We start from the raw sequence: 22,638 nt of genomic DNA, 5'->3' as shown, positions 1-22,638 counted from the left end.
GCTGGCGGGTGGTTTAGTGAGAATCTGCGTAAAGTCACAAGTTCAAGCAGGAGTTATGGAGGGTCTTGAAGGGGGAATGGAGGAGATGTGAGGGTTGGTGGGAAAAGGATTGATAAGAAGAGAGTCCTGCAACAGAAGGGTGGGTGAAGGGAGACGTCGACAGGGCAAGATATGACGAAATAATGATTTATAAATTATCAAGGGCTCATGAGGGAGGAGGGAGGGGGAAGGAGGGGAAAAAATGAGGAGCTGATACCAGGGGCTTAAGTGGAGAGCAAATGTTTTGAGAATGATGAGGGCAATGAATGTACAAATGTGCTTTACACAATTGATGTATGTATGGATTGTGATAAGAGTTGTATGAGACCCTAATAAAACGATTAAAAGTTTTAAAAAGAGGGTCCTGAGTTCAACAGTAAACTCTCATTGAAAACATTACACTAAGTTAAAGAAGTCCATCACAAATGACTGCATATTATATTATTGCATTTACATGAAATGCCCATAAGGGAAATCCGCAGAAACAGAAAGTGGGTTTGTGGTTTCCTAGGGCTAATGGGGAGGAGGAGACAGGGGCTAACAGCGTAAGGGCAGAGGCTTCTGTGTGAGATGATGAGAATGTGATGTTTTTATAGGTCTTACAACCCAGGTGGTGATGGTTGCACACATCTGTGCGCATATTGAAATCCATTCGATTGAATGCTTACAATGGGAAAATTGTGTGAATGTTCTCAATAAAGCTAGAGTTTGAAGATTAAAAGCACTTTTTCACAATGGGAGGGCAATCTCCTCCAGGCAATCCTGCCAACTACGCCAACTGTATCACACCAGCCCAGATGAGAGTGACACTTCATCCCCAACAGGAAACCAGCCTGGAGGAGAGGCTGGTATCTGGTCACCCACTCGAGCTGCAAGTGTGCGCAGATACTGGATCCTACTCTACATGCCGCGTGCATCCTGTAGAAATCTCCATGTCCCTTTCTTGGTCAGCTCTGACCCCAGGGGCCAAAGCAACCCTTTCCTTGCCATCCCTACTCCCCGAGGACGAGATTGGCAGCTACAGGCCCCTTCTCTCTTTCGTCTCTGCACACGGGGTTAGTCAGTGGGCACTGCTCCCTTCTGTCTCTTAGGCTTGATAGTCCATGGAACAGTTCCCAAACTCCGAGGAAAGGGCTATCTTTAATCTAGATGAAAAAGGACACACACACACTGGGCAAGGTCCAGGAAGAGTTGGGTGCAGACATTCCATGTCCCCAGAATATCCCAAGCCTGCATCTAGACCTCTACCGGTTTCCATGCTTCTATGCCATTGCCTGCCTACCCCAGGCTCCTGAAAGGCCACTCACTAGCTAACTGTCTGATGTTGCCTCTGTTTGCTGTACTGCCTCCCTGCCACCCAACTCTGCTCCCCTGCCTCCCTGTACCCCTAGAGTGGCCACCTCTATGCCAGCCTGCATCCTGGGTACACCCCCAGACGCACGCAGGCAAGGACCAAATCAAAACTACACCCACTGCCATCGAGTCGATTCTGACTGATAGTGACCCTGTCGAACAGAGCCGAACTGACCCCAGGGTGTTGTTCCCAAGGCTGCAAATCTTGACAGAAGCAGACTGCCACATCTTTCTCCCTCGAGAAGTCGGTGGGTTTGAACTGCCAAGCTTTGGGTTAGCGGCTGAGCGTCTTAACTGCTGTGTCACCAGAGCCCTGCTCTTTAGATAAGGACTAACTTGCATTGATGATGCCATTGCTGAGCCCTGACAGATGTTTAGCAGGTACTGAATGAATGTCGAATAAATAAAATCACGAGGGAACAAATTAGTTGAAAAGATAGGTAAAGCAGCAGGCAAACTTAAAACCGAAACACAAACCGGCCACAGCGTCCTAAGACCCTGGGGACACTCAGAGCACCACTTCCCAGACAGCTGTTTGGCCCACCTCTCTGAAGCTCTTCCTCACCTGTAAACCCAAACTCACAGCCATCGAGTGGACAGCAACCGTATAGGGCCGAACAGAACAGACAAGACTCTTACTCTTTGTGGGAGAGAAAGCCTCATCTTTTTCTCAGGAGCAACTGGGGGCTTCAAACTGCTAACCTCATCCCCGGGGCAGGGCTCCTCTCGTGTGTGAAGCGGAAGTAGAGAAGGCCTTCCGGTCAAGTCCGTGGGATGCTCCTGGGTAAAGCAGCTCACTCTGGAAGCAGTGATGCTACCACCTCGGCCCCGTGGTTTGCATGCTGCTGTGATCCGGGAAGCTACATGGCCCTCCTAGCCGACTGTTTCTGCAGAGCCGCCAGACTAAGACGGATAGCCGTGGAAGAAAGGCTAGGTACTCCAGTTCCCAAACTAACCAGTGTTCCCACCAGCAAACATCGTGTGATCTCTTGCAGGCAGGTGAACGCCCTGGATCAGAAGGCACTCGAATCACACGGTGGCCAGACGACGGGTGGACTCAAGCAGACCGTGCAGAGGGAGCAGGAGCCGGTGGCAGCATTGAGTTCTGTGCACATGGGGTCGCCATGAATCCAGTTGACTCAAAGCCATGAACAATCACCACTGCGGCCATCACAGGGCCCTCTCTCCGCCTGGGCTCCCCTCCGACTCCTCCTCAGTTGTGTTAGGTCAGTTTGACTAGAGAAACCGATCGAGAGACACTCACGTGTGTGTGGAAGAGAGAGCTTTCTATCAAAGAGCAATTATATATTGAGAAACTATCCCAGCCCAGTCCACATCAAGTCCTGAAGTCCGATATTAGCCCATAAGCCTGATCCTAGTCCATAAATTCCTCTTGAGACTCACACAGCACATGCAGTGGTGCCAAATGCAGGCAGATCATGGGCTGCTGCTGGGTGCAAAGTCCTGTGGATCCAATGCCGGCAGAAGCATCTCAGAGCTGGCACAGGCCTCCACGGGGCTCCTCCGGCTCTCTGAGCGTGGCTCTTCAACAGGAAGGTGAAGCGAGTGTGGCTCGCCTCCAGGGAGGAGGAGAGGAAGTTCCCAGAATCCCCATGAGAAGGTCACGCCCACCAGGAGGCATCATTGGCTGTGACCTGATTGATAGACTGGACTCCCGCCTTCACTCTTAACACCCGCAAGTTGACATGAGATTATGTAACTACCACACCACTCCTTCCCATTCAGAGTCCTCTGCGGCCCTCCTTTGAACACTCTGTCCCCCCACAATGAGATTCCAGGCCGGCTGCCCCCACACTGCCAACAACTCTCTGCAGCCCACTCTCCCTTAGAGCACCGGTACTTGTTCTCACTTGCTACAAACGTCCTTGCCACCTACTCACTCCATCTACTCACTCCATCTGCCTCTCGCCTTCAACCTATCCCAGGAAACTGCTCTACCCACCTTGGCCAGGGACCCCCAGTCACCAGCTCCAGAAGCTCCCCTCGGACCGCATCCTTGGCCAGACTCACTCTTCTCCACCCTGCTAACCCTGCTCCCCGTCTCCAAAGGCCTTCTTTGGCTTTTGCCAGAGCCTCTCCGTCCTGGTTGGAATCCGCAAATGTGTAGCCAGTGCGCGTCCTCCTCTTCCCTCGCAGCCTTCCCCGCCTGTGTCTCCGTCCCTTCCTCCTGCTCCTCAGGTGCACAGGAGTAAGGGAGTCTCCGTGGATGGTCCAACAATGCACTTGCTTTACCAGGGAAGTCAAGCACCCACCGTGCAGGGCGTCTCAGACTGTGTTCTGAGCACCTCCTGAGTCACCTCTGCACCCGCCTCTCCATGGACCGCCCTTGAAGGGTGCACTTTGGACACGCTCTACAGGAGGGTCTGTTCCACCACCCTGTGGTTTCAGCTGCTTCCCCGGGAGGCTCCCCAACACGCCCTGCAGCCGGAACACTCTTCAGAGCAGCCATCATCTACCTCTACCTAGTCTTTTTCACTTAGATGCTTCCTGACGACGCAAACAAAACATCCAAGAGCTGCCCTCATGGTTTCCCCTGCAAGGCTGGCTCCCTCCCCCTCTGCTCCACTCACAGCTCATGCTCCCACGCACAAAACCTTAGGGTCCCCATGGCATCACACCTGCTTCCTCCCGGATCTGGCCTCCACAGTAGCCTCCTAGCTTTACGGTGAGTGAATCCTTCTCCAGTGGCTGCTGGAACAAGTTCCTGCGAGCTCACACCCAGCCCACTGCTGTCAGTCGAGGCTGGCTCATAGCAAATCTGGAGGACAGATGAGAATGCTGCACAGAGCTCCCGGAGCTACAAATCTCGAGAGATGCAAACTGCCTCATCTTTCTATCCTCAGAGCAGCCGCTGGGTTCAAACTGTGACTTGGGGTTCAGCGGCTCAGCACTGAACTAGGGCTCCTGGACCACAAGCTTGGTGATTTAAAATGACACGTATTCTTGTCTTAATACTTCTAGAAATCAGCAGTTCAAGGTCAGCCTCCCTGAGTCAAAGTCAAGGGGTTGGCAGGGGTGGTTCCTCTGGAGGAGAGAATCTATCCCCTTGCCTTTTCCAAAGTCTGAAAGCCACTTACATTCTTTGGCTCATGGCCCCTTCCATGCCTCACTCCAACCTCCCACTGATTCCGGTCCTCCTGTCTCCCTCGTCTCAGGACCCGTTTTATAATATCCAGTTCATCCAGATAACCCAGGATAGGCGGCTCCATCTCAAGATCCTTAACCACATCTTCAAAAGCCCTGCTATCACGTGAAGTAACGTATCCACCAGTTCCAGGTTTGGGGAAGGGGATATCTTTGGGGTCCTGGATTCAGCCTACTATGAGGACCATATTCTTTAAAGGACAGATCAGAACCCATGAAATGTCTGACCAAAGGTTAAGAAGAAAACCAAACTTACACGATACACATTGTTTTGAGCGCCTATTATACGCAGCAAGTAACAGGATACAGAATGGTTTAACACCAACTATGCACCAACCAGGCAGGAGACCTGGTGGTGTAGTGCTTATGAGTTAGGCTGCTAACTGCAAGGTCAGCAGTTCAAAACCACCAGTCACTCCGTGGAAGAAAGACAGAGCTTTATACTCCCATTAAGAGTTACAGCCAGGAAGGAATGTGTCAACCAGGGTGCAGTATAGCACCGATAAAACACACAATATTTCTCTGGTTCTTTGAGGCTTCCTCACTCCCCACCCCCACTATCATGACCCCAGTCCTGCCTTTCAGTTCTGGCTAGACCGGAGTATGCACACTGATACAGATACGAGCTCAGGACACATGGAATCCAGGTCAGATAAACCCCTCCGGAACAGAAATGGGAGTAGCCATACCAGGAGGGTAGAGTGAAGGTGGGGGGAGGAGGGGAAGAGAGGGGAACCGATAGCAATGATCTATGCTTAACCCGCCAGGGGGGCGAACAACAGAAATGTGGGTGAGGGGAGACAGCTGGCAGTGTTAGATATGAAAACGATAATCATTTATCACTTATCAAGGGGTCACAAGCCCTTGATAAGGGTGGGGCGAGGGAGGGAAGAAAGAGGAGCAGATACCAAGGACTCAAACAGAAAGTAACCATTTAGAAAATGATGATGGCAACATACGTACAACTCTGCTTGACACAATCGATGCATGGATTGTTATAGGAGCTGTAAGAGCCCCCAATAAAGTGATTAAGAAAAAAAGGGTTACAGTCACGGAAATTCACAGAGGCAGTCCGCCCTGTCCTTTGCTGTCACTAAGAGTCGACATCAACTAGTTTGGTTTATGCATCAGGCAGGGGGACACAGAGATACAGGAGACAAATACCCTGCCCTCAAGCAGCTCAAAGCCTGAACCCATCTTAAATTCTCTTCCTTCCAGAAAACGTACCTCCCCTGAGCAAAGGTGGAAGGATGAGGAAAATGGAAACCTGCATTGCATGCCAACATTTGCCGGCAGAGTAGGTGAGATCTGAGGGCAAAGCCAATATTCCTAGTCTCAAACGATCTCTGCCTGAGATAGTTAAGGTTTATTGTGCCAATATGGGGTTAACTGAAGGGCAGAGAGATAAATGGCTCTGCAAGCCTCGCCTTTCAGTTCTCTGGTCTCTAGCTCTCTGATGGTTGGATCAGGGTGCAGCTGCCTTAGCTAGTTCTTTGCCTCAGCTGGCAAGGCTCACTTCCTGCAAGACATCTCTGAGAAGCCACATGGACCTACCCCGATGCAGCCCTGGGTGCTGGAGCAGCCGTGTGGAGACCCCTGCCAGTGCTGAGATGCTGACACACTCACTGATTTGGCTTTCCTCCTGCAGTCGGCATCATTGCACGTTTTGCAAGTTTGAGAACTTGGTGGATTGATGTGCGACATATGAGCTAATGTCGGATTTAGGGGCTTGGACTGGGTTGGGTTGGGATGCTTTCTTAATGTACACTTACCTTTTATATAAAACTCTCTCTTATATACATATGTGTTTCTATGGATTTGTTTCTCTAGTCTACCTAGACTAACAACACCCACCCCCACCCCCAACTATGTATTCATTACCAAGCGGGCCTCGGGGAAACCTGACACATGCCATCTTGACCATGAGGTCAGAGCTAACATCACCAGCAACAAGACATAGCGACACAGTGTGGTCGCTGGGTGCGATCAAGTTGATTTCCATTCATAGCGACCCTGTGTGGCGGACAGAGGGACTTCTATCCTGAAATCTTTGGGCAAAAGGATTGCCTGGTCTTTGTCCCACAGTGCCACTTGGTGGGTGTCCAGATGGCCAACCTTTCAATTAGCAGATGAGTGCTTAACCACTGCACAACCAGTGATGCCTATGGTCACCCTACACTCCCTGCTAGCATGCACTAAGAAGGGACATCACTTTTCAGCGTCCTTGCCAAAAAATGCATATGGCAGTTACATAATCCGTCAACTTGCAAAGGGATGGAGTCTGGTCTGTCCCTCAGGTCATAGCCAATGGTGCCTCTGTATAGGAATGGACTTCTGCAGAGGATTCTGAGAACTCCAGTCTTCCTCCCTGGAGGCGGGACACAGACACTTGCTGTGAGATATTCCTGTTAACAAGCTACATGGAGCTACACAGATGGAGCCAGAGCCCTGGAGCTGGAGGAGCCACGTGGAGACCCACGCCAGCACTGAGATGTTTCCACCACCACTGGATCCCCAGGATTTTCCCACTGGTCTGTGATCTTCCTGACATCAGCATCATTGCATGTGTTGCATGAGTCTGAAGAGGAATTTATAGACTAATGGGCTAACGGACATATGGACTAATATTGGGCTTAGGGACTTGTTTTCTCGATCTACAATAGTTCTTCTACATAAAGCTATTTCTTATACAAATGAGTGTCTATGAATTTGTTTCTCTGGTCAACCCAGACTAGCACAGTGCCTAACCCCAGACACAGCCAAATGAAGGCACAAAGTGACCCAGCGTGCCAAGGAGAGAAGAAAGAGCAAGCAGCCCCAGGCGGAAGGAGACTAAGGAGGAGTGAAGACTGAATGTAATGTGTTTTCCTGGATGGGGTCCTAGGATTTAAAAAAAAGAACATTCATGGAAGTTTGGGTAAAATCCTAATAAAGCCTGTGGCTTACTGAATCGTATTGTACTGACGTGTTCATGGCTTGGTTTGACCCGAGCTTTGTGAAATACATGCACGTTACGTGCAGTTCGTGCAGGGTATAGGAGCACTCTGTACGTTGCTTCTGAGAGTCTGAAATTGTTTTAAAAGATAGGGGTTTTTTAATGCTCTACATGTCTAGAAGGACATGACAGCAAAACTGAGAGCGTGGACGCCACAAATGAACTGCTGTCCCCGCCACCGCTCAGCCTCTTCCTGGTTTACTCTCCACACCAAGCCAGACAATGGAACTGCTCCCAACTCCATTTTGCGGTTGTCACTCTCCACTCAAAGCCCCAGGGGTCAGTGTTCAAAGGGCTTGTCAAAAGGACACAGGGCCAGCTTGCAAGGGCTCCCCCTGGCCAAATCTGGGGTGTTATGACCACCAGGAGTCCTAAAAGGGAAATGGTTTCAAGCTCGGCTGCTAACAACAACAACAAAAAATAGAAGGTTGGCAGTTTGGACCCACCAGACTCCATAAGAGAAGGAGTGACTGGCTCATATAAAGATTTCTCCGCCCAGGGGGACAGTCCGCTCTGTCCTATGAGGTCCCAGGAGCCGGCATCTACCCGATGGCACACAGCAATGACAGCAACATGATCACCAGAAAAATGCTACTGATGGCGATGGCCACAGATGACAACCCAATGAGTGACGACATCATCCGTGAGTCCCGGCAAGTTTTCTGAGAACAGTGTGCCGACTGAGGAACACAGATTAACGCTCACCTTTTAACAAACCATCAGTGGATGCGAAAACTAGTTGGTAAAAGTTAAAACAAGGCAAACAGCCTCAGCGAACAAACACACACACACACACACACACACACACACACACACACACAGTGCGCATTACTAACCAAGAGAGAACTAGTCACTTTCGAACAGAGAAGACTGGCAGACCACAAATCACCGAATGATCAAACTGAAATAGCCAATTCTGGGACCCGCCGACATTGCCTTCTAACGCGGCGGCCCGTAAGGACCCACACCACTGAGTGTTCCTGCCAAACGTGTACAACCCGGATGTGACCTTGAGGAAGGACCCCGTGGAGCCAGGTGCAGGGACATTCTGCAAAATGACTGGTCTGCTCTCTGAAAAACCTCAAGGTCAAGACAAACAAGGAACTTTTCCACATTAGAGCCGTGACAGCTGCATGCATCGTGTGATCCTGGACAGGTTCTGATCTGGGGTGCTCACGTCAACTCCACGTGTGCAGAAGAGAGCTGCTCCATTCGGCTGCCAGGCAGTGGACAGGTCACCTGGCCTTTCTTCTGAGGCACCTCGGTGTAGGTTTGAACTGCCAGCCTCTTGGCACTTAACTGTCTCACCCAGGGTCTCCTAAGTCTCCATAGAGAGTGTGATTGAGCTGATTGAAGAAACTTGAAAACGATCTTTGAATTGGTCAGCTTCTGAAGAGAGTCAGTGTCTACTCCGTCCTAGAGTCGCTGTGAGTCTCCATGGACTGGACATCCGCAGGGTTTGGTTCATCGATCATAACTGGCTTCACTGTGCTTGGAAAGTGCACACTGGACTACTGGGGGGCGGAGAGTTTAATATCTCCAACCTACACTTGAATGGTTCAGCAAAGGGGTGGCATGTTAGATGAGGGCCTCCACCCGGAGGATGACGGCTCCGGGCGGGGGGGAGGGGTGGGAAGAGGCAATCACAGGCAGACAAGTGTCTTCTGGGTAAAGGGGACAACACTGTCCCACAAGAGGGGGATGAGGGGAAAATGATGGAAACAGGGCAAGACCATGGGACGTTTGGCGAGTTGTTGAATATAAAACTGATGATCGGGAACCGATCACAAGGATCTACATATAACCTGCTCCCTGGGGGATGGACACAGAAAAGTGGGTGAAGGGAGATGTCGGACAGTGTAAGATATGACAAAATAATTTATGAATTATCAAGGGTTCATGAGGGAGGGAAGCGTGGGGAGGGGGGGAGAGGGAGGGGGGAAATGAGGAGCTGATGCCAGGGGCTCAAGTGGAGAGCAAATGTTTTGAGAATGATGATGGCAACAAACGAACAAATGTGCTTGACATAATGGATGGATGGATGGATTGTGAAGAGTTGTATGAGCCACCAATAAAATGCTTTTTAAAAATCCCTGATGATCTGCTCTGTAAACCTGCACCTAATTCACAATTTAAATTTTTTTAAATGTTGAGTTTATGGAAGATGGAATGAAAAGATAATAGAATATTTCCGCACACTTGTTGAAGCAACCCTGTATATGTGTGTGGGGGGGAAGGAGGGGAAGAAGGATGGGGGAGTGGGAGAGGGATGGGGAGAGAGAGGAGAGTTGAAAAGGATCAAGCAAATAGGGCAAAATAGAAACAAATGTATCAAAATAGAGGACACACAAGGGTTTCTTGTGTTTTTTCTCAGTAAATTTGAAATTCTGTCGAAGTAAACCATAAAGCTCCAATGGGTACCCGGACTTGACGGGGGTGATAGATTCTAAAATGGGCTTGAAGTTACAGGCCATGTGTCTGTGGATGTAGAACTCAGAAAACTATAAAGCAAGGAAATAAAAAAACCAATGTAAAGGTATACACTCAAACTCTCAGGTGGTGCTCCATTGCCCAGCCCCATAGCCGTATGTCTGCTCATTTCTTAAATCTCCCCACCCCCAACTCCCTGACTCAAATCCTCACACCACCCCCTGGCCTTGCTCCTCACCTCCTTCTAAAGGAAAGCACTCCCAATGCCTCCAAATTCCCTTGACCTACATTGTCCTCGGACCCCTGGTGGAATAGTTGGTTACAAGTTGGGCTGCCAGACACAAGGTCAGCAGTTCAAACCCACCAGGCACCCCTAAGAAGAAAGAGGAGGCTCTCTGCTCCTGTGAGGATTTACAGCCTCGGAAACCCACAGGGCCAGTTCCACTCTCTCAGACAGGAGCACTAGGAGTTGGGAATCAGCTCTGTAGCAGTGAGTTCTTCTTACCATCATGCCACCTCTGTCCTTAACCGAGGTCTGGCCCAAACTTTGAGGCCCAGTTTTTTTTGTTTTTTTTGTTGAGGCCCAGTTTAAATCCCACTCCTCCATCAGAGGAGTGACCCTTCCCTGACCATCCTCCCGGTCACCTTCATTCCTAAGGTTGCTGAAGCACCTGGCCAGCCGAGACTGCAAACTCTAGGCATGGATTCTCTCACTGAACTTCAGAGGCCCCCGAGGTAGGTGCAGTCCTTTGGCCCCATTGTACGGATGGGGACATCGAGTCTGTAGTGGCCAGCCCTCGATCTCTCAGATGGCAGCTCATGAAGCTGGGACTCAACCTGGGCCATGCTCACCCCAAAGCCGGTCCACTCTGGGCCCAGCTGTGCGCGGCATCCCCTGGCCTCCGTACACACTTGTTCTTTCATGGACAGACCCCCACCGGCTCCCCGAGGAGAGGGCCCACACCCGGAGCCCCTCTGACACTGTGCTCACGGCAGGTGCCTGCCAGCTGTTTGTCGGCCGCAGGCCGGGTTCCAGAAAGGAGCGGAGGGGGTCTCAAGCTCAGTCAATAAGAGGAGCCAATTCTCCAGCCCCCTCCTCCCCGCCCCCAGCACAGCCCAGCTCCCTGGCTACTACCCAAGGCCCGGCTGTCATCTGCTCTGGGTAATAAGTATTTGTATGGCGATAATTACAGCATTTGGGAAGAAAATCCCATTAAGCAAGAGCCCTGCCGAGCTGCTAATGCCGGCACAGAACTGGAGGCGGTAATTCCGCCAAGGGCCCGTCTGCTTCCAATAACGCAGGAGCAGCCCGGCCCAGCCGGCCGGCCGTCACTGGGCTCCCAAAGAGGACGGCCGCCCCTGCTGGCAGCCTCAGGCAGCCTGGCCACCAACTGACCACAGCCCCTGCATTGGAGAAGGGCAGCCAGGGCTTCTCTGCAGGAAGGAAAGAGCGGATCCAGGCTGGAATTCAGCATTGAGTGGCGCCCAAGTTCCTTTCATGTCTCTGCAATTTGTTCTCTGTCACCTTAATAATAATAATGCCGCCATTGAGTGGGCACTTGCCAGACCTGGTACAAAGTGCCCCTTCACACATGGCTGGGTGTTGTACCCTGGCACCCTTCAGAACACATTATCTCCCCACCCCCATTGTCAGGCCACAGAAGTGGGGTTCTGTGTTTGTCCCCATTGACCATGCTATGTTTCTTCTATGCTGCCCAGCTTGTTGCTGGGCACTTCTGAGCCATATCCAACCCACAGTGACCCCATGCAACAGCGAAGGACTGACCCAGCCCTACCCCACCCCCCACCAGTTTTCTTGGCTGTAATTTTTTTTTATCATTTTATTGGGGGCTCGTCCAGCTCTTATCACAACCCATACATACATACATCATGGCAAGCACATTTGTACGTATGTTGCCATCATCATTTTCAAAACATCTCCTTTATACTTGAGCCATTGGTGTCAGCTCCTCATTCTTTCCCTCCCTCCCTCATGAACCCTTGATGATTTATAAATTATTTTTATTTTTTCATGTCTTACACTGACTGATGTCTCCCCTTCACCCACTTTTCTGTTGTCTGTCCCCCTGGGAGGGGGTTATATGTAGATCATTGTGACTGGTTCCCCCTTTCTCCCCCCACCTTCCCCTTATCCTCCTGGTTCATGAGGGAAGGGAGAGTGGGGAGGGAGGGGGAGAGGGGGAAATGAGGAGCTGATGCCAGGGGCTCAAGTGGAAAGCAAATGTTTTGAAAATGATGATGACAACAAATGAACAAATGTTCTTGACATAATGGATAGATGGATGGATTGGTCCTGAGGGGTGTATGTGCCCTGGATTCCCTGTTTCCAGCTCTTATCTGTACCCATGTACATTCTCTGGTCTAGCCAGATTTGTAAGGTAGAATTGGGGTCATGATAGTGGGGGGAGGAAGCATTAAAGAACTAGAGGAAAGTTGTATGTTTCAATGATGCTATACTGCACCCTGACTGGCTCGTCTCTTCCTTGTGACCCTTCTGTAAGGGGGTGTCCAATTGTCTACAGATGGGCTTTGGGTCTCCACTCCACACCCCCCATTCACAGTAATAGGATTTTTTTGTTCTGGGTTGACTGTAATTTTTAAGGCGGTGGATTGACTAGATCTTTCTGCCAAGGAGCCTCTGGATAGGTTCAAATTGCCAAACTTTCAGTTCGCAGCTGGGTGCTTTAACTGTAGCGCCACCAAGACTCCTTTTTACACAGGTCTGAAACCCGGAGGGCAAGGGATGGTGCTTGTTTCTGCCCAACACAACTCAGGCCTCCAAGAGGTATCTGGAGTGAGTGCATTACACCCAAAGATGCCCAAGAGCCCCTGCTGATATGTAGCAAAGCAGAGCTAAAACTCAGGCCACCAGTATGTCCAGGGCTCGGCCCACTGCCCCCTCTACACCTCCCAGGGAATCGGGCAAAGGCACTCAGGGGCAGCAGGGGTGGGGTGGGGGGAGGGAGCAGAAGGGGGGGGGGGGTGAAGCAAAAGCCTGCTGGGAAACTGAATAGACAGGTACTGGGGTGCGGAGGAATCAAGGCAGTGGGGGCAGCTTACAACACAGACAACCCTCCCAAGCTCAGAGGCCCCCTCCTGCACCTTCCAAGCTGCCGCTGGAGTTCGCCACTAACGGAAGTCAGCGTCACATCACTTGCGATTGGAATCGCTCTTTACCTGTGTTTTCACAAAGCTAAAACCCAGAGAACATAAAACCGTTGTCACCAAGTCGGCTCCGACGTCGGTGACCCCACCAAGCGCAGAACTGTGTGCCCCACGGCTGGCGATGGCTGATTGTTGTAGAAGGAGACCACCAGGCTCTTCTTCCCAGGGACCCTGGCTGGGCGCAAGGCTCCAAACTTTGGCTGCTAGCCCGACACTGGAACACCCTGGAACGCCTTCACCGGGGCGGCAAAGGCCTTGTCAGCGAGCCGGTGTTACCATGCCCAGGAGTGGAAGGAAAGTACAACACCGTTCGTGGACTCCCCACTCCACCAGGCCCTCATTCAATCCTCACCATTGACCTGCAAAGCTGCCCTCAGCCCCTCGGACATGTGGAGTAAGCGCCTGAGTGGCACAAACAGTTTGCCCGTGGCTGGCAACTAAAAGGTTTGCAGTTCAAAAACCAGCAGCCCCTGGGAAGAAAAGGCCCGCGATCTGCTTCCATGAAGATCAGCTGAGCAAACCCTGTGGCGCTCTAGTCTGTAACACGCAGGGTGGCCATGAATTGGAGCCGATGCATCAGACAGCACAAGACGATGCAGATAGAGAACGGGGTCCCGGAGCAGGCAGTGACCAGACATTGGAAGCCACAACTCTAATCCCCACCCCCGGCTCCAGCAGGGTGCACCTGCTATGGGGCAAGCTATGTAACTTCTCTGAGCCTTGCTGCTTTCCATCAGGAGAACAGGTCTGCGGATACCTAATAGCCCTGGTTCTCGGAGGACTGACGCTGAAGAGTGGGAAGTGCCTGGGACAGATGCTGCTCTCAAATCAGCGCATGATGATGACGGCAGACGTCCCGGGGCCTGGGTGCTGAGACTCAGCTCCGCCTTCTAGGGGCACACAGCCTAGAAGACCACAAAGGGACCAGAGTCTGAGAGCAGGGCCCAGAGCTGCCCCAGGAGACCAGGCTGGACATCCGGCGGCAAAGCCCAGAGACAGACCTGTCCCGCTGACCCCATGTCCCAGGGTCGCCATCCATCACTCTTTGGATCTCTAAACAGGCGTCGCTGACCATCAGCCTTGGGGTGCCCTGAGCCGTCTTCCCAGAGCACGCTCCTTCACCCCCATCTTGGTGAACAGGATCTGCAGACTCCGAGCCCCCCTCCTGCCCGCCCCCGCCCCCGGGACTCTCTAGCACCCCCATGCCCAGCTAGGGCAGGGTAGACAGACTGGCCCCGAAGGCAGACGGGGCAGGAAGAGGAAAGAGAGCCAGCCCTCTGACCTGAGAACAGCTGACTGTGGTACACCCCCGGAGTGGGGGTGGGGGTGGGGGTGCATACGGAAGCCAGCCACCCTCCTCTCCTGCTTTCCATCCTCACCACCTGCCAGCGGGCCCGGAGGATGTGCTCCCTGCTCCACAAGGGAACCAGGGGTGCTAGAGTCCAAGGTGGAGAGGGGAAACCGTTTCCACACCCACCTCACCCTCATCTCACACACTTCCGGATACGTGGGCTCAGAGAGGTGGTGGTGGTTTCCCTTGTGTATTGTTGTGGAGGACGGGTGCACGGCCAAAGGCAGACGTCCACAATCCCCCCCGCAGGCATGCTGCAGTGGCCTGTCAGGTGCTCCGGGAATTCCCCAGCCATGCTCACCTGTTTTCTCCCCATTGTGCCTCTCCCTCAGTGTCAGCGCGCTGCCCCGCGCCCCACCCCTTCCTATCTGACCTTTAGGTTGGTGTTAGCCATCTGGCCCTCATCTTAATCAAAAGCGAGGGACATGTGGAACCGAATTTGAAATCCTCATGGAATCCAGACTTTCTAGAGCCATGGAGGCTGGAGGAACTCCCAAAACTATCACCCTAAGAGAATCATCAAAATGTAAGCCTTCAACCAAAAATAGCCCCTGATGTCTTTTCTTGGTTTTTTTTTTTTTTAGTTTTTCTTTCACACAAAAAATTTTTTTTAATTAAAAAAACAAAATTCACCTGGAAGTTACGGACCTTGCGTGGGAGGGGAGGAAGGGAGGGAGGAGAACAGAGGTCACAGCTGGAACGCTGAGTCCCGGCCCTACAAAGAGCTGCCGCGCCCCCGGTCTCCCACCACGGGCACTGTATTTCAATTGTTCATTACAGTGAATTATTTAGTACCTTCCCATCCGGCCCACCAGCCCTGAAGCCCCTCTGGCTGAACCAATTTCTTCAGCAGCTCTGAGGCCCCGCACGGCCTCTTTCCAGAAGTCCCCGAAGCTAGCCAACGACAGTTCCTGCCCACTTGGGGGGGGGGGCGGGAACAGAGTCTGGGCCGGGAGTTATGGAATATATGATCATAAACTCACAGGCTGCCGTAGAAACTGCCCAGAGGACAAAAGGCAAAAAAAAAACCATGCACAGCTGCAGTCTATAAAAATTTCAGTCTCTGAAGAAGCCGCTACTCCAGGCTTGGATAGGGCACGTGCGTATTGATTAGTGAGCGCATTTGCCACAGTTATTTTAAGTCCTCCCGGGCGCTCACCAGTGCCTCCTTCGGGGGTGTTCGGATGGCTCCTTCTCCGCTCCCTGTGCTTTCTGCATCCCGACCTGAGTAGTATTGTGCTCACAGTAAAGCCCAAACCTCCTCCCACCCCCCACCCCACCCCAGAAGAGTTCCAAAAAGCCAAATTAAAGAGAAAAGCCTCCCAGGTCCCTCCTAGCCGCTCTTTGCAGCCCACTGGGCACGGCATGCTTCAGCCACGGAGAAACGCTAGCCAGGTCACCCATCGGGCCGAGTACCCTCCCACCCACGGGCTTTTCCACGCCTGCCTTTCCCTCCACCAGGATAGCCTCCCCTCTCTGCGTGCCAAATCCAACTCAACCACCCACGTCCTGGCAAAACAGCCTGACCTCTGAGAAGCTTCTTCATCCCAAAATAGGTCTTCCCATCCTAAGGAGCCCTGGTGGCTTGGTGGGTTCAACTTCAAGGTCAACGGTTTAAATCCATCAGCCAAAGATGAAACTTTCTGCTTCTGTAAAGCTGTATAGCCTCAGAAACCACAGGGGCAGCTCTACCCTGTCCTACAGGATTGCTATGAGAGTGAGTGAGTGAGTGAGTGAGTGAGTGAGTGAGTGAGTGAGTGAGTGATCCAATTCCCCCACTCTCAGCGCTACCACCAGTCTGGCCCTCTCTCTGAGCTTACAGCTAGATGTGTCCATCTGGTCCTCTATGTCCTACGCCTCTGGACGGCAGAGAAGAGCACACTCCCTGCTGAAGCCTCAGCACCCAGAGCAGGTCCTGGCCTCAGAGAGGTCCCTGAATCAAATAGCGAGGCTCTGCTTCCGGTGCTGTCATCATCATGCGCTAATTTGAGAGCAGCATCCATCCCAGGCACTTCCCACTCTTCAGCTTCAGTCCTCTGAGAACCAGGGCTATTAGGTATCCGCAGGCTCGTTCTCCTGATGGAAAGCAGCAAGGCTCTGAGAAGTTATTACGTAACTTGTCCAAGGTCACACAGCTAATCAATGGTAAAGCTGAGGCTCCACCCCAGGCAGGGCAATCCCACCACCCCAACTCTTTTCCTCTGAACTAGGATATTCCATCCCATCTTACTCTGATCTCAAAGGGGTTCAAAACAGATGCTGCCCTTAAAATGAAGATGCAGGAGGGCCTGGGCCAAGGAGACAACGTTTGAAATTCCAGCTCAAAAGGGAAGCAGAGGAGCTGGTGTGTCCCAGCTCTAGGCTGCTGCCGGGGTAACAGCTCTGGGATGCACAACTCAGAGGACAGACAAGGGGTCAGGACCTGAAGGGTGACCCTCAGGGGTCCTCAGGACAGGCTACTCTGTCCTCAGTTCTTCTTAAGCCCACACAGGCTGAAGCACACACTACCCCAGGGAATCTCACTCAGCCTCTCACCTCTCCACTGTTTCCTCCTCATCCTTCCACACAGGCTCACACACACGCTGGTGCACACACACAGATGCCCAGACGGGCAAAGAAGACTGAAATTCTCCAAAGCCTCCGAGGGAAATTTTCAGACTCAGCCCAGAAGAGGCTGGGACAAATGTGTCTCGCTAATTGCTGACCTGGGCACAGAGTTTGATCCTGGAGACAGCTCTTCCCAGGATCAAGTTTCTGCCTCTGATGGGCTGGGAGCTTTGAAAATGTGCTGAAAAGTTATCAACATACGTCTGCAAGCCACTGCAGCCACCCAGGAGTGTGGGGAAGGAGCCGGCAGTCTTCGGCAAAGTCCAGTTCTAACATCTCCTGGGGCAGTCACCACACTCTGTGCGCAGCACAAAGGCCCTACACACAGCGTGCCAGCCAGCCACAGGCTCAGCCCACGAATTGGGGGAATCTCATCTCGCAGCCTTGGACTCAGAGGGGGGCGCCACAGACTCGCGGAATTCAAACCCACGAATATTCTGCGGCCGGACCTCCCAAACCAATCATACAGGTCTGTAAACACACACAGACTGGCCATGCACACACACACACACACACACACACACACACACTAAAATAAAGCTCAGCAAGCTTAGGGCTGAAGGTCCTTATAAATTCAGAAGCCAAAGAGAATAAGGAGAAGAAAAATGAGGTTTTAAGACTCCTCACGGTCAATTCCTTTGCCCTTGCGCCTCCCACGCCAAGCTCCGGACTTCCAGGCATGATCCAAGGGGCATCGGGCCCAGGACACATCTACCCGCTATCTAGGAGTTGAAAGTAACCTACTCCATGGCCCAACCCCAAAGCCCCTCGGTCCCATTGTCTGTCTGAGCTGGGGATGGCTAGATAAGAGAGAAGTGGCCAAGTGGGGGACTCATGCCTGACACCTGCCAGCGGAGAACAGGAAAGGCTGGGGGCAAACAATAGGGAGGAGGGGGAGAGGGAAAGCACCAACCCAATCCCACCCTGTGGCCCCTCACCAACCCGCAGGCCCTCAGAGCGCCAACCCCACACCACCACCAACAACAACAACCACCCCAAGGTCCCTGGGCGCCAAAGGAGACCTTGGGTCTGGTGAGTGTGGGAAGCTTCCCTCCGGGGTGCCAGAAGGGCTTTCTGGCACGGATTCTCAGGCACCTTGTAAGGAATCAAGTGTTGGCGCAGTGGGAAGGGCCTGCCCGCACTGAGCACTAGTGCAGGTGTGAGGGTGGGCAGCTGACAATCCCCCACCCCCACCCCACCCCCGCAAGGGTCGGTCATTGAAATCCGGGAGAGAGGGAAAAGCTGCGCCCCTGCTCCCAGCTTGGCAATGGACTCTCACAGTCAATGGCCCGTCTAGTGGCTGCGGAGTCGGCTCTCCAACGGTCCTGAATTGCGCCTGAGCAGGAGGTCAACCGGGGGCGGGTTGGTGGTGGGGGGCGGATCGCTGCGGGCCGCGGGGGGCATACTCACAGGCGCTCCGTGCTCCGTGGGATGTTCTTGGGGACTGCCTGCAGCCCCGTGCCGTGACAGTCCACCGTGGTGCCGGTGCAGGTGCAGAGGGCGGGGCACGCCGTGGCACCCAGGCGCCACGCGGCTGCCCACAGCAGCAGCCAGAGCTCGGGCCGAACGAGCCCCGCCGGGGGGCCCCTCCGGGGCATCAGCACCATGGTGCCCTCGCTGCGTCCCGCTTGCGAGCCAGGCAGCGGCAGCCGCTTACCATGCCCGTCCGGGGCCGCCTCCAGGTGCAGTCCCGGGGCAGAGCCGCCGAGCAGACCGCGGGCTGGGACGCAGCGCCCGGGCGGCCGGGGAGGCACCCTGCTCCTCCGAGCGCCGGCGCCTGGGCGCGGACCCAGGGAGGGCGCCTCGGGCGGAGGGCGCTCGGCTCCTCTCCGGGTTCTGGCTGGCTGGGCTCCCTCTCGCCCTCCCTCCAGCTCCCGACTGACTGCTGCGAGGAGGAAAATGGGCAGGCCCCGCGCGCGCGCGCACTCAGCGCGCGCGCACACACACTCACACACACACACACACACTCTCACACTCGCACGCTCGCCCCCACCCGGCAGTCATCCATCAATCGCAAAGCACACATCCAGGGCCAGACTCCTTCCCCCGCCGGAGCGCCCCCGGGCCCCCGCCTCCCGACCACCACTCTGCAGCCGCAGCGAGCCGCTTACAGTTTCAAAGGTGGAACCTCAGAGGCGGCGGACCAGCTGGGGCTGCAGGGGAGGGGAGGAGAGAGGGACCCCTCCCACCCTCCAGTCGACCTGCCCAACACACACACACACACACACACACACACACACACGCAAGCACGCACACGCCCCTCGGCACCGGCAGGGATAGCCACACCACAGCCCCCACCTCGAGCCACAGTCCGACTCTCATCCCCACCCCACACCCGCCCCTAGACGGCGGTTGCAGCCCGCAGACCCCACCAGACGAACTTGCTTTTTCACTTTGGGGTGAAGGAAATCTCCTTGCCCCAGGTGACATCTCCAAACCCCCTAGGGGGAACCTTAGACTTTGGGCGGAGCCTCAGAAGGAGGAGGACACCAAGCAGAGGCTCCCCCACCGCCCACCCCCAACCATCAGCCGCTGTGCAAAAGAAGATAGCAACCCCAAGCCACCAAGGGGAGCCCTGAGGCTAGCCATGCCAGTCTGCCAAGGGCCCCCGTTTGTACCTCTGCACGCTGGGCATTTGACATTTCAGCCCATGCCAGGGGCGGGGGTGGAGGGGGTGTCACTGACTGGTGCAGGGGGGCCATCAGTGAGAGCTGGAATCTAGCAAATATCTAACAGGGTCCTGCCATCTGCCAACAACTGTAAACAGATCAGAACTAATATTGGGGAAACTGGAAGAGGGGAAAAGGCTTCAAAGGGCTGTAGAGAGGGGGACTGGCCAGGCCTGACCCCAAGAGAAGTACCCTGACCAGGTCTGCCTTTACGCTCTCTTGTGCTGAGACTCTTTCACACCATACGGAGCCCTTGCTGGTTAGACGTCAGGCTGCTAACTCCCAGGTGGGCAGTTCAAACCCACCAGTGGCTCTGCGAGAGAAAGGGTCTACTCCAACGAAGGCTTACAGTCTCAGAAACACTACCCTCCACTCACTGGACGAGACGTGATGGCAAGGGGGCTGTATGCTGCTGTTTGGTTTGAGGCAGCTGTGTGTGCACATGGTTGTAGATTTGGGTGTGGATGGGAAATCCAGGTGGGGGGGTGGGGACGGGGACCATTATCCTTAACTCCAGAAAATATGAAAGACCTGCTGCAAGCACCAGGGAGCTGTGGCTTGAGGGTGCTCAGGCACCCAGGTACTGTCTGTCCCCTGGGCCGGCCCCTACCGCAGGGCTTCCTACAGCTGGACAATCAAAAGAGTCACCCATTATTTCAGGGAAGCAACTCCCTCACAGGAGATGGGACCTGGGTTTTCCCTTGGGAAGGTGACTGGATCTGAGGTGAGGAGCAGGGGGTGGCACAGGGTGGGGAAAACGTGGGAAGAGGGTGGAGAAAATCTAAATTCCACAAGATTAAAGCCTCATCATCCACTGTATTAGTCTAGGCTCACCGAGCCATTCATCCCTCCACCCTTCAATTAATCCCACATGTGTTTATCGGCCAGGTTGGCACAATAAACTAACTAACTCAATCCACCCCTTGCCAACCTGGCACCTGTACATAATTCTTTAGCATCACAATTGCAATTAAGTAACACCTACATCTTAACCCTATAATCCTGTGAATTTTTTCCCCCACCTATGAAAGTTTGTAAGCCAACCGCTTCATGCCTTTATCTCCCCCAATTTTGGGTATCCAATATATATCCTGCCCACTTACATCAACCCAGTTCTCTGAGAAGACAATCATATTTTTCGACATGAAGAGTCTTCATTCCAGTTGGAACCTTGTGAAGTCTGCATCCATAAAGTCTGCAAAGTTAAATCCGGACAGGCCATCCACAAAGTCAGCAACAATATGTCCCAGTTCACAGGCTCCAAAATCTCCAGCTGCTCGGGTTCTGGTCAACTCAATGTGGGCTGCCTCACTGAGCCTCCACAGGGTGCCCATTGGTTGCCTTGCCTTAGGCCATGGGCTCTGAACAATACTCAACAAGCCTAGTCCCCTCAGGCTAGGTCATGAACCTCAGACCAGTCAACCCGCTCTCCTTTCCTCCTTTTTTTCCTATAAACCTAGTCCACAGGTGTCATGGCCAAACTCAACCTGTCTCTTTATTGCTGCATTTCTCCCACTTCCACTCAACAAGTAGATCCAGGTGATCACTAACAAGCATTTCAGCCTGCTCACAGGCTCCCTTTAACATTCAGTCCCAGAGAGGAGTTTTCTTCATGGTTCCAGATTTTTTTCCTGCTTCTGACACAGACTACTGGTTCCTTAGTATTCCAAAGCTGGGTGGGACATATATTTTCAAAGCTTTTTTACAGACATGGCCTAAACCCATTTAAAGATCAAATTTTAATGACTGAAGCAAGTGGACTTATAAACTTTTATTTTCCTCCTTCCCATATTTTCCCCAGAAAAGCAACCAAGTAAATAGTATGGCTTTATCTGACTTCTGGCTAGACAAAAAAGGAAATTTCCATGAGGGAGAGGTCAAACAAACATCTACTCTCTATCTTATGATTTGTTTCTCCAGTACCCCACTCCCAAGATACCATAATGTATTAGTCTGTGTATTTTAGAGAAACAAATCCACAGAAACTCATGTAAAAGAAAGAGTTTTATATAAAGGTTAACTGTGCATCAATAAAACATCCCAACCCAGTGCTGCCCAAGCCCACAAGTCCAATATTCACCCATTAACCCATATGTCCAACACCAGTCCACAAAGTCCTCCTCAATCTCACAAAGCAGACGCAATGAGCACCCAGGGCTCAATATCCTCCTCTTCTGGATCATCAGCCCATATGTTCCCATCCCATGTTTCAGGGTCCCAACTTTTCCCAATCAATGCCTAGATCTGCAATTCAGCTGCCGTTGTAATTCAGCAGCTTGTATAATGAGACCTGGTTCTCAGCAATGTCAGCTCTTTTACTAGAGGAGAGAAGGCTCTCCTTTGTAGCACAGATGGAAGTTTTCAAATCCATTAGTCTGCACCTGAGGCGAGCTTTTGAGGCTCTGAGACCATCCCTCTCCTTAATCACACTTTCCATTGTAAGAAGGACCAGCCAACCAGCTTCCCTGTACTTGTCATCCTTACAAAACTCCTGGAAAATATCAAACATATATGATCACTCAGAGCCTCTCCTTTAACCAGCACCTCATCTATCGGTGGTGCTACTGTAGGTATTATTTTTGCTATTTCACACCATGGATTAGGAGGAGTAGCAGACTTATCCATGCTTTGGGGTGTTGAAGTAGCATCACTAGTGTTAAGACTAATCAGGCTGGAGAGCCAATTTAAGAAGCCCATATTTATTATTTTATTTCTCTAGAAGCACTCCTGGTACCAAAATGTGTTAGACAGGGTTCTCTAGAGAGATAAAACCAGATTGCTGATAATTTCATATATTTATAAAGATAGATATATATAACCCAAGAAATGAACTGTTAAATTAT

General features: G+C 52.5%; 1 protein-coding gene across 1 annotated transcript in view; it reads right to left on the bottom strand.

The window, feature by feature from the left end:
- SLIT1 (slit guidance ligand 1) overlaps positions 1–18,965 on the bottom strand; it is a 212,069-nt gene extending 193,104 nt beyond the window's left edge. The window contains exon 1 of the mRNA XM_013004184.2: positions 18,537–18,965. Coding sequence (XP_012859638.1) covers positions 18,537–18,733 — 197 coding nt within the window. The 5' untranslated portion in view covers positions 18,734–18,965. The remainder of the gene's footprint in view (positions 1–18,536) is intronic.
- Between the last annotated feature and the right edge of the window lie 3,673 nt (positions 18,966–22,638).

Source organism: Echinops telfairi, unplaced genomic scaffold (genome assembly GCF_000313985.2).
Source record: "Echinops telfairi isolate 266 unplaced genomic scaffold, ASM31398v2 ScPeMD7_70;HRSCAF=299, whole genome shotgun sequence".
NCBI lineage: Eukaryota > Metazoa > Chordata > Mammalia > Afrosoricida > Tenrecidae > Echinops > Echinops telfairi.
This window is presented reverse-complemented; position numbering and strand designations above follow the sequence as displayed.